At 40.5% G+C, this 12,453-nt stretch overlaps 1 protein-coding gene across 2 annotated transcripts in view; it reads left to right on the top strand.

Moving 5' to 3' along the window:
• The window catches only part of slc30a6 (solute carrier family 30 member 6), a 79,164-nt gene that overhangs the window by 51,973 nt on the left and 14,738 nt on the right, over nucleotides 1–12,453 (top strand). For both annotated transcript variants that reach the window (XM_023963160.1, XM_023963159.1), the window contains exons 9-10: nucleotides 895–989; nucleotides 4,379–4,427. In XM_023963160.1, coding sequence (XP_023818928.1) covers nucleotides 895–989; nucleotides 4,379–4,427 — 144 coding nt within the window. The remainder of the gene's footprint in view (nucleotides 1–894; nucleotides 990–4,378; nucleotides 4,428–12,453) is intronic.

Raw genomic sequence — 12,453 nt, 5'->3', positions numbered from 1 at the left:
CAAAACCTTTGGCCACGACTGTACATTACTTGTCATCTGATGTCATTTAAGGGAGATTGTCAGTAAGCTTGTGTTTCTTTCATTTTCTAATAATCGCTTCGACAGTCGATCTCTTTTTACCGAGCTGTTCGCTTATTTATTGTAGGTTGGTTCATCCCAGTCTGGTTCAGGTGTTCAGTCTTGTCCCTGGTGTACTTCAAAAGCTCTTTGGTCTTGGTCATGATAAAGAGGTTGCAGTCTGACTCTTTAAAGGTGTGGACAGGTGTCTTTTATACAGATACAGTTAACACAACGGTAAAGAATAGCAAGGCCGTAGTAGAGCTGTTGGGTCCTGTTTTTCTGTCTTTCAACAAAGCTGCCAAATCAAGCAGGTAAATGTACTGGGGCCGTGTTGCTCAACCTCTGAGGTAATTTCAAAGTCATTAAGGTAAAAGACAGCCAAAAAAGGCTCTAGGCGGCTCTATTACATTTTTGTTTTGGAGGGAGAATATCCACATTTGCCTGTCTCCAGAAAATGACTAGATGCATTTGAGATGACGCTCTCTGACCTTTTATGGTCTTGGGAGTCTGGTCACGTTGTTATCCAGGTTCAGAACAGATAAAGTACAGGCCCCAAAAGTACAGAAAGGGTCTACCGTGAATCAACATAGAGCAAGACCGTTCAAAACAGAGTAGGGCTTATGGGTAAGCGGCTCTCGAATCAGGGAAGGACATGAACACAGCTGTTAACTAACCTTTTATTAAAAGAAACCAATTTAATACCCGCCTCCATATTGATGTTCAATATTTTTCATGTTTTAAAGCAGTTTTAAAATAAGAAGTGCTGTGATTATTTGTGCTTCCACACACATGCTCATGCTTTGTCCCACAAACTCTTCATTTTTCTCCCCTTAGCGGCCGCCTCTTGGTTGGGACCTTCGTCGCTCTGTTCTTCAATCTTTCCACGTTGATGTCCGTCAGGAACAAACCCTTCGCATACGTTTCTGAAGGTACCATGAGCCCTTCCCTGCACTCAAAGCACCCCATCAAATGGGATTCCTTCCTGCAGACATTATTGAGCAGCAAACCAGGATTGTTCCGCTGAAAATGTTCACTGCCCTCTTTGCCTGAATAATCAAAGGCACTCTCATAGGTTTCCTTGTCCTGTTTTAAGTGTGGGTTTTACAAAAAAAAAAGTTTTAAAACATGGCTCACTTTATATGTGAGCTTATTCTTTTCATGCAAAATAAAGACAAAATCTGTTAAAGTCATCAAAATGTTCAGCATAAGCACAAAGATGCTAGTTGAAAGGTCTCTTTTGGCTTGATGTGTTTGATAAGTGAACTGGTGCGCCTCTTAAGATGGAAACAGTTTCATATTCAAAGATTATGGTGGGCAGGTGTAGATGTTGAATTTTTATTTATTTATTCATTTTTAGGATTTTTAAAAAAAACCTTTATTTACCCGCGAAATGTCCCATTAGGATTATGAATCTCTTTTCAAAGGACTCCTGGCAAAAGGAGGAACACATATAATTTTCACATTTTCAATTTTTACTGGTATAGTTGCACAAAAGGTACTTGAACCCTTTGGAATATCATGGATTTTTATATGAATTAAACTGAAAACGTGTTCCAATGTTTATCTGTGGTAGAACAATGAAAAGAACATGTTGAAGTCGTTACATTTAATAAGCAGAAGAAAATACGTCTTCTAGAGTTCTGACCTCAACCCAATTGAGATGCTGTGGCATGACATCAAGAGAGCCTTTCTCACCAGACATTCCGAAAACTTTGCTGAACTTGAAAATGTTTATAAAGAAGAATGGTTCAAATACCTTTTCTTGTTACTGAATCAAATCTAGACAGTAAAATGGGAGGCAATATTTTATGAAATGCACCTTTTTGTTTAACATTGTAAATTCACAGCTATTTACGCTCTATAATTTCAACAAAAATCTCAGACTAAAATAGAGCTTCCTCCTCTCCTTCTCTCCTCTGTGAACAGCACCCTGATAAGTGAGGTCAGTCAGAAACTCTGTTTTATTTTGTGCGTTCAGAGAAATCTCAACAACACTTAACATCTGACATTTTGGAAAAGGAGGACACACACACACACACACTCCCTCTCCTACCAAGCGAAGCTGAAAGTGCATTATGCAACCATGTTCCAAGCAGTGGTGGTGTTAGAAACCACAGCAACACACACAGTTCAGCTCCGTACACTCCCTCCATGCAGGTCATGAATAAATCACTTCCATTAAAAGTTTGTTTAAAGTGACTCGGCCTGCTGGCAAAACAAACAAAACACACACTCACAAACACACATGTGCGCACGCACACTCAGATGTGATGCTGAGCCTGAGGGCCTTTCGCTGTCACCAAACATTAAAGGTGGGACCGTGCAGTTGAGCAAGAGCGCTCATCTTTTTTAAAAATTGAAAATCAAACTGTGTTTTTGAACTCTTTACTTATTTTTGTCTTTGATTTTTCTTTTTTCCTTCCTCCAAGCAAAAATAATAAAAATAAAATCCGAAATAAGTGATTTCTTCCAATTTATATTTGCAGATTTGCATTGTTGGAAGTTGTTCTTTAAACTGCAAAGCTGTGTTTATATCTGTAAATGTGCATCTTTGTAAAAAAAAAACAATTCTTTGAGGACACAAGTAAACAACAAGTGTGAAGAATTTTTTTATAATTGATTTATTGAAAAATAATGCCAAAACAAATTAGCTTAAATGTTATTTGGACCCAGGGACATTAAAAAATAGTGTTTTTTTTTTCTTTGCTTTGCTTAAAGTGCTGACCCAAAAGTATAGAATAGTAAGGGAGGCTATGATGAGGTCATCTTTTTGGCACAATACTGGCGAAAGCTTAGATAATATAAAACAGATAGTTCTATGTTTTGAGGGTTTTTATGCTTCGTCATGTGTCTGCTCTGCATGCAGAATGTCTTAGTCAGAACAAGCAGAGAGCTGTAAAGAGGAACAAGCCAAAGTTCTTTATGGAATTATTCATGATTTTCTGACTTTGACAGCTGCTTCATAATCTGCGAAGCAACTTTTGGCCAGAAAAACAAACAAACACATCAATCCTAAAAGAGAAAAGGAGAGCAGCTGACAGTTTAGTTAAAAGCTGGAAATCTCAGTTTCTACCAGGGATGTAAAGATTCAATGTAACAAGTCAATTTATATCAAAATTTGTGATTCATGGGCGATATCGGTTCATTTTGAACAATCCAATTCACTGACCTAACATTGATCCAGGACATCTTTAGCCAAAATTTTAACCAATTTAAATCAGAGATAAATACCTGGATAGTTAACGGTGCAGATGCGGTTTTCCAGATTCCATCCAAGATAACAAAGTGTAAGTTTAAATATATATAAAAAATGAAAAATTGATAAAAATGGATGTCAAATCCAAATAAATTCAAAGTGTTTCCACACATTGGACTGGAATAATGGGCTGATCAGTTTTGCTGTCATCACGTGTGTGTTGTCCGCTGTGATGCAGTTGGCCATTTTTATGTTATAGTAAAATAAACCTACCGTGCTTTAATGCAAAAAAGATTTTCCGATTTGAATTGAGTTGATTCGTTTCATTTTGAAATGATTTTACAATGATGTAGGTCAATTTGAATCAAATAGTTCAATCGGTTAGAATCGTAGAAACATAAATGGATTCATCGATTAAGTCACTTAATCATTACACCCCCTAGAACATTGACACTACAACACTCCTCTTGTAGAAAAGGCAAAAAAAATTAAATAGTGCAAATAGCTTTCTAGAAAAACTATGAAAAGAGTTACATTGTTTACTTTTCTTGCACTATATCTTTAAAAAATGAAGAGGAAATCCATTGGGGATTCATGATGTTGACATATGAGTAAGCAATAGATGATTAAAGGTCTCATGGATGTGGTACATAAACTGCACCTGAAACAAACATCAGCATGTCGGCCGTGTTTGGAATCCCAACCCTTCTCTTTTCACTGCTTTTTGTAAAGCAGCAGTAATGCATGGGGAAGAGGGTAAAACTACAACACTAACTCTAATAAAGAAGTCCTAATATTCTTTCCATTGTAAATAGAAATAATTACAAGACATTTGAATGTCGGACACAAAAAACCCCGAAAAACCCCCACAGTATCTTCAGTAAAATCCAGATCCTGAAATCAGAAGTCTCTAGGAGCTTTTTCAAATGTTTCAGATTTTACTTTGAAAAACAAAACCAGCTCGTTTGCTCCAAAGATGCAAGGGGCATCAGAATTCAACCGAAGTTCAAAAGTTGTGGAAAACTTGGTCAGCCTTATTTTCCAGATCAAGTAGGAGGGTGTTCTGTTGTGATTTCCAAAAAGCTGATGTCTTCAACACTCAAAGGTTGTGTCTCTCCTCAGCGGCCAGCAGCAGTTGGCTTCAGGAACACGTGGCTGACCTGAGTCGAAGGTAAGAGTGTCCCATTTCGGCTCCTCTTCCTCGCTGTGTGTCTGTGCAGGGTCCTTCTGTCCATCTCAGCACTTTTCAGTCATAGGGGGTTAGGGGACAAAGGGATCTCTTTATACTGACTCAACACACACGCACACACACACACACACAGAAGGCACTTTAAAAGAGTTCATCTACTACTCTGCATCTTCATATGGTCTGAATAAGCACATATGGGTTTCCTCTAAGGTCAGAGGTTATCATCAGTCAGGGTCAGACCTCACAAATACCTCATTACAAATATAACTCTCAAACATTCTTACAACAACAATAATGCAGTTAATTTGACTAAAAGTTATAAAAAAGAAAACCAAATAGGTGCAACTGTTTTTTTTTAAACTACATGGTTTCGTGCCTTGTTCTTTATCTGCTATTTGTAAAGCTTCTGTAAACTAATTACTAAAGGGCAACTATTTCTCTTCCTGCTTGAGGCTGGGTTAAAAATGAGTACTAAAGCAGAATAATTCATAAGGCAAAAGGCAGATTCAGATGTCAAGATTAATTTCAATGGAAAACAGGCTAACCTAATACGAAAAAGAAACTTTTACTTCCATTTAAACTGAAGCCAGTAGGAGACATTCCTGTGTCCTGGGTACACTTTTTTCTTGATCTTTCTACATACCAAGGGAGACAGGCAAAAGGAGACAGACTAAATTTGATAAGAGCCTGAAAACCCAAAGAAAATGTTTCCTTTTTCTGTTAAAACACATGCATTATTTCTTTAGTTCTCATCTCTAACAACCTACTTATCAAATGCAGGGCTCTGTTTTGTGTAAAACTAATTAAAGAGCTCTGTTTCAATGAAATTCTTTTACAAAATCTAGGACTATTTGTGACTTTACCAATCAAAATTTGGCCACTAAAGACCCACTTTGATGAAAATTGTGTTGTTGTTTTTTAAACATTTTCTTGTGAAATTATTCTGATGATGGAGAGCATATATAAAGAAAAATAAACTTAAAATTGCAATTCTGTGTATTTTTTTTATTTATCAGGAGCAGATGAAAAAATGCCATTTAAAAAAGCTTATAGTTGTGACGTAGATACTACAATCAGCAGCAGGTCACAAGCTCACTGCTGTTCCCTGGGTGCTGGCTTTCTGCAGCCCTCTCTACACGCAGGGAGATGGATCCCTTATCTCTCTGGCAAGGCCAAGAGCCGGGGATCACATCACACCTGAGCCGGGGGGTGTCCTTGTCCCTGTGGCGTGGGTTCTGGTCCCTGCCCCTGAGCGCTGGGCGTCGCCAAATTTCCAACTGTGGGCGAGCCTGGTCGGGCCATGTTCTTGTGGACCCCCTCTTCCCCTGGGTGCCCTCTTCCTGGACGGGGTCGGCTGGCCCCTGCCACCCACCCGGCTACCCAACTGTAGCTGGGTGGGTGGCTGCCTGGAGCATGGGGCGGGTCTCCCTTGGGGGGTTCTGGCTCGTACCTGGGGTCGGGGCGGGGGGATGCCCAAAACTGCTGGGTGGTGGTAGGGTGCTCGTCTGGGGCTGTGGGCGCTCTTCTGGGACGGGGCAATGCGTTGGGCCCTCCCTTAACGAAAGTGATAAAAAAAGTAAACATTGCAAAGTGAATAGGTAAAGGTGATAGTCTTTTTTGTGCGTGTTGTTTTTTTTGGGACTTTTTTCCATAGCCCTGTCAGATTCATGTCATTATTTGTGTGAAAGCATACCAGAGCAAACACCATATCTATGGTATTCTGGGTTTTTTGTCTGTTTTCAGAATCTCTGTTAGATGGCTAATTTTTTTTCTCGTTCACCATATGTGATAATGAAGTATTAAATATTATGTACTCTGGTTAAACAGAGTCCAGGACTTTTTTTCCAGCTTTACTTTTTAGCTGTTGGTTGAAGTCCAATGCTCACTTTAGGATTGGAGAGCTTATGTTGGTGTAACACATCATGGCTTTAAGGGAAGCAGCTGCTGAAATGCCACCCGGCTTCTGCTAATGTTCAAAGCCTTTAGTTCTGAAACCAGGTTGCTATAGCAACTCATCGACATTGGAAATCTTGTTGCTTTTACTCAGAGTTGACCGTCATGATGAATTTTACATATCTTTGCTTGCTCCCACATCTGACATTGATGTATATAATGCACACACTCATTCATGCATAGACACACACACGCACACACACACACACACACACACCCACACACAGAGTCAGCAGCTCAGTCCATGCAGGTTACTTTGGCCGACAGCCTGGAGAGTTGCGCAACAGAACTAAGCTCTGATTGGCTGAGAGGGCAGTAGTGAACAGGCCGTCCCAGCCTAGTTTCCACTCTTTGACTGTGTATAGCAGGCAGCGTGTTCCCATGTGCCCCCAAACAAGTAACCCAGTGTGTGTGTGTGCGTACATGCACGCGAAGGCTTTTCTTTCTGTGTGCTTTCCAGCGTAATCGCTGTCTGTTAGCATGTACCGACTGTGTTCCTGTCCTCAGTTAACCCAAACAGAGTCTGAGGGCCAACTGGGTTATATAAAGCCTGCTGCTCTGTTGAGCTCACCAGCCAGAAGCCTGAGATCTGTGTTTGTGTGTCTGTGTGTGGGTGTGTGGGAAAGCTGCCCTCACTGGAGGATGGACACAGATTTAAAAAAGCTAACTCATGTTATGTTAGAGAGAATGAATAAGCAGATGTGTTCTGTCATGGAATTTAGTTCTTCTTGTTAAATGACTTCATCCGCAATGAAAGAAAACAGCGCAGATAAAATAATGCAATAGTAAACCTTTAAAAGGCTAAACATAAGACTTCCTTTTCATCCGGTTTGACGTTATTTCCGGAAGCCACCCATGACCAACTGGTGCCTCCGCTAGAAAAGCTGGGATCTGGGAATGACAGGACTTGTGTCCATTGTTCTGCCCAGTGGTTGGTCCATTGGAAGTTAGTTTTTCAGCTTGGTGTTTGACACTATCTCGACCAGTTATGACATCAATGAAACTGTTTGTTGGACCGCACCTCTTCAGTGTTTCAGGTTGTGTTCGGGGAAAGATTTGACAACCATCTGTGAATCAAAAGGACAAGTTTGAGTGCAGTCTCATTTTAATACAAGGTTATTTTAATCTCAATCAATAAACTCAAATTAATGGGCTGGTTACTAATTCTTTTTTAATAAATTGTACTCTTAACACGTGAAGATTCAGGGAACTGGAACTTTTTTTTCAACTTCCATTTCGGTGTTGGCTAAAGCTGCTTCTGTTATGGACCCACTGGCAGTAATTTGATGAAGTAATTACCTTACATTTTTAATCTGGCTCCAACCAGAAGAGTCACTCAGTTGGGTGTGGGGCTTTAGTTAAGGTGGGGTAGCCACTGCACTTGTTTCCCTCACAACTGCCCTTACGGGTGGATACCGGCTGTCTGCAGGTGAAAATCCCTCAAATGCTACACACTACGCAAGGAGCCCAATAGTGCTGTTCAATGGTTAAGCAGGCTTCTGGCTTACAGCCTGACTGTTAGAAACAAGGAAATTAGACAATAAGAGACCAGTGTTGACATCCTTTGGGCACCTATGTATCACCTGCACACTTCGGGCATGGTCAGTAAGGGGCTGTGTGCGGTGAAGGGGCACTGTTCGACAAGATCACCTGTACGTCATAAATGTATGTAACTTGGGGTGTATTCACACTGGACACATTTGGTTAGCTTGAGGGGGAAACATAGTTTCTTTCTCCTGATAATTAAGAACAAATCTTCAGCCTGAATATAACCAAGCAGACCCTGGCCCGAGACCAGGAACCGCTCTCTGACCATCTTTGGAAGGGGTCTCGGTTTGTTTCCAATCGGACTGAGCTTCCGTTCGCTCCGAGATTTCTTAGTCTGAATACAAAATGTTTCCGAAGCAGAGGAACTAAACCAATACGGCCACCGTTGTCGACATAAACAGAGTAGGAATGAAGCAACAAATGAGTTGCAGAAAAATATAAATTAACGGTTGTCGTGTTACAAAAAGGCATCAACTGTAAATATTTTAGAACGTTTATTTAAACACAGCTGAAAACACTTCTCACATGCTTGTCTATGCAGCATGCGCGTGAAAGACGCTGTTGTTACGTCATCCTAAAAGCTACCTTGTAGAATTCTCTTTTAAAAAATGCCATAAAACCACAACCATGAAACACAGCAACTCATTGAAAAGCGATTGGATCACTTCAGGCATATCAAAATAAATTTTAACTTGATACACATGGCTTCTCACTGTTTTCCTGACAATCTATATATCATAAACAGAGTAGGTCTTCCTTGAAAAAAAAATGCAGTCTCAATGGAATTTCCTGGTAAAATAAAATTAATAATAAACACTTATCAGTCTACCTTCTTAGTCTTCATGCCGGTAACCGCCCTGCAGCACGCCTCCACTGGACCAAAAAAGCGAGTAAAAAGAGTTGAGCCTAACGTTGATACAGACGTTCAAACCTTGTAAGAAAATATAGTTTTACTGAACTAAAAGCGCAAGACGTCCATAATTTCTGTCTCTTGTGATTTCGCCCTGCCCTCGGAATTCCTGACCAATGATTGAAGAGATCTTTTGTCACACGGTTTTGTTTTCAAGCTTTAGTCCAGAACAGGAACGTAGCACTAAATGCTGAAATATGTGCCAATGAATTCCATAACGAGTTAAGAAAAAGCTCAGTTACCATGAGAAGTTCAAACAATCACAAATTAAGTGCTAATATATAAATATAACAAATGAAATGTAAAAATATGTACATATAATCTAAAGCAGAAATAAATTAACTTCAGAAAATTCCTGAACATTTTCTTGAATCTGTAAGACTGGATAACTCGTTTTTACATGTGCTGAAGGTACTAATTGTGTTGTTTTACTTTAATTTAAAGTCTCTTTCCCTCCGCGCCTCCCTGCTCTCTGGCTCTGGGGGCCTCGCGGGGGTCCTGCTGGCCCTGGCCTGGGTGGCGGTCTTGGTCGCCCGGGCGGCGGTTGTTCCCTGCCTGTTCCCGTATGGCGTGGGGGGAATTCCGGCTGCCGCTGCTGCTGCGGCGGGGGTCTGGGTGTGGGGGTGGCTGGGCGCTCCTCCTCCTTCTTTTCTCATTCCACCATCCATTTTAGAAGAACATAAACACTCACCTGAGCACAGGTGTTAGCTCACCTTTGCACTAATAGTTTGCATGATTGAATGAATGAAAGATTTCACACTAGTTGGTTTAAAGGCATAGGTATGCGTTTGTGAACACTATCTGTTTTGTGTACATCTTGACATGTGGACATTCTTGCAGCTAGCAGGTGTGTTGATAATATTTGAGTGTGTGTGAACAGGCCCCGCCCTTTTTGTACTACATTTGAACCGTACCGTAACGATAAACAACCAGTAAACCTGTCTGCTCTATGCTGCTTCATGGTCTTACCCCCCTTCCCCTCCTATTATCACCCTCCTACCCCCCCCCCCCTCTCTCTCTAACGTCCCTCTTTCTTCTTCCCCTCTTTCCTTTTCCGTCCGGTCCAACACCAAAGATTTTCAGACATGATTGAAATTAATAAAGTTTGGCCTCAATTACAAAAGGGGTTTATTCAGACATACCTTTGGTTTGTCTGAAGATTAATAACCCCTCTTGTTAAAATAAAATATGTCCAACACAAGAGGCCCTCAGCTCTCATCTGTTTGCCTAGCTGTTGGACAGGACAAGTTAAAAAATAAATAAATAAATAAATAAATAAAGTCTGTGTGATAAATTAGCTGAACGTATCAAATGACACTTCAAAATAAGCTGAATTAATGATATTTGACATTTGTGTAGTTAATATTAATAATGGATTTATTTTCAGAACATAAAGCAAACTCAGGATATGGATCCTGACCAACATAAAGATATGCCACTAAACAGGCTTTGCAGTCTCTGTTAAATAAACTGCAGGCTTACTGCTACATAACTATGGAAACTCTGCGCTGAATCGTCCGGGATGAATCGCTAAAAGTAAACATTATGATCTTCTCGGATGTCTCTACCAACCAGACAAGATTCTGCGCTCCACGTAAACGCTTAAGCATGGCAGGATCAGGCAGGAGACGGGAACCGTTCCGGATCTGATCCCTGATCCCTAGCTTTTGTGCCTGGTCCAAACATGCACATCCACAAACAAACCCACACTCATACGGACAGCTCCATGTGCTCTCTCTCTCACACGCTCATGCCCACACCCACAAGGTCTTACCGTAAATAATATCAATGCTTCAGTGGGGATTAAAGGATCACCAGGATTGTGAGGCTCATCCTCAATTGTCTGCCCTCCCTCTCTTTGTTTTTGTTCCCCTTTGCTTCTTTTCATTATATGCATTTTAGTGTCACAGCATTTCTGATGCCTCTTTGCCTCCATAATTTACTGACTTTGCTCTGTCTGGGGCCTCATCTTCACACGTGAACCACGCGTGACGTGAATTTCCCTGACTGAATTCAAGAGACACGAGCGGTTTGACATGAGAGCAGAGTGAGTTTGAAGGCTTTACACACCAACTGCTGTTGCATGTTTGATTAGGGCAAAAGCTCGTTTGACTCGTTTTCACATTAGAGTTTCCACCTTAGAGTTTTTTTCTTACCCTCCCCCTTTCCCAATCAATGAATTCAGAGTTACAGTCCCACTCTGGTAGGAATAAAACAAAGAAAATACGCGAGGGACCACAGACAGGCCTTCACTGCTCATACTGATCTCCTGTTTCTCAGATCATCTCCCGATATTGTAAATAAATACTAAGTTTATTCATGAAAACAAAAAAATTGTAATCCCCCCCTATAAATACATACAAACATATAAATACAAATATGGGTAGTGGGTTCAACATTTTGTAGTGCTGTCTCGATCTACAATTCCAAAATTAAGTGCCCTAGAAATTTCTCAGAAGTCTCTGCAAAAAACTAGTGTGCATCAATGCTCACAACTGGATTATAGACCACAATGCATTGCATTTAAACACATTTTGCCAAAAAAAAATTTTTTTTTAAATAAACCATCAACATTTTTAGCTGTAGAACACAGTGGATTCATAAATGATCGTTCCAAAACGCTCATATCAATTAGATTTGATCTTCATGAAATGCCGTGTGGAAAAAAAAGTAGTGAGCATGGTGTCCGAATTGCTTTTCAAATCCAGGTCACCACATAGTCCTGCACTATATAGTTTTTTAGTAGTTAGGGCTTAAGGTGGGAATTCAGGCACATCCATGTTTTAGTAATATGCAGTTGGTTTTATGAGATGATCACTTCTGCAAAATATTCAATCACCAATCTTTCCTGGAAGATCAAGTTTATAAAAAAATGACCGTGTCTTTCTAAAGCGTTCTGGTCACAATAAGATACATTAGCAGCTACATCTATGATTGTGAGTCTGACGTTTGGGAGGAATATAAACTATCTGCTAGTGGAGCGTTGCTTGCATGTCAATCAAGTAACATAATTGCCGCAAGGAGGGTTATTGGCAGTCATTATTTCAATGTAATGTCAAATTCTGACTCAATGTGGAGCTCATCAAGTGTCCAGTTTTTATTTATTTATTGGTGTGACAAACCAAAATCTGAAATGGATCAAGCCATTTTCAAAAATATTGCAGTTCCAACTGCAGCTCACTATGGAGGGGTTGTCATTTGAAGTGAGGAAAAGTGACTCCTCACTACACAGTTTACACAGTAGATATTTATTGCTGCAACCACCAAACTAAGCCCTGGTTTGATCATTGTTTTTGTGTTATTCAGTGTTAGGTGTTTGTTCTAAGAAGAAGCACACAAAGTGTGTGAAGGAAGGATGCTGCAGCAGAGCTGAATCCACGGTTTGTTCTTTCAGAGTAAAGCAGCACAGGGAAACCCAGCGGCTGAACCGTCGTGACTCATCGCTCAGTTTAGGACACAGTATAACCGCCTGACTGTGCGTTTGATGTGAACGCCGTGTCCTGCAGTGAATCAGCTCATGGCCTCATATAGCTCAGTAACATCAGCGTCCTTTCCCAGCGGAGCCTACATTATTCAGCGCCGCAGGAGCTGCTGCTG

The sequence above is a fragment of the Oryzias latipes genome, chromosome 15 (genome assembly GCF_002234675.1).
Source record: "Oryzias latipes chromosome 15, ASM223467v1".
Taxonomy (NCBI): Eukaryota; Metazoa; Chordata; class Actinopteri; order Beloniformes; family Adrianichthyidae; genus Oryzias; species Oryzias latipes.
Note: the sequence above shows the minus strand (reverse complement) of the source record. Positions and strands in the feature narration are given on the sequence as shown.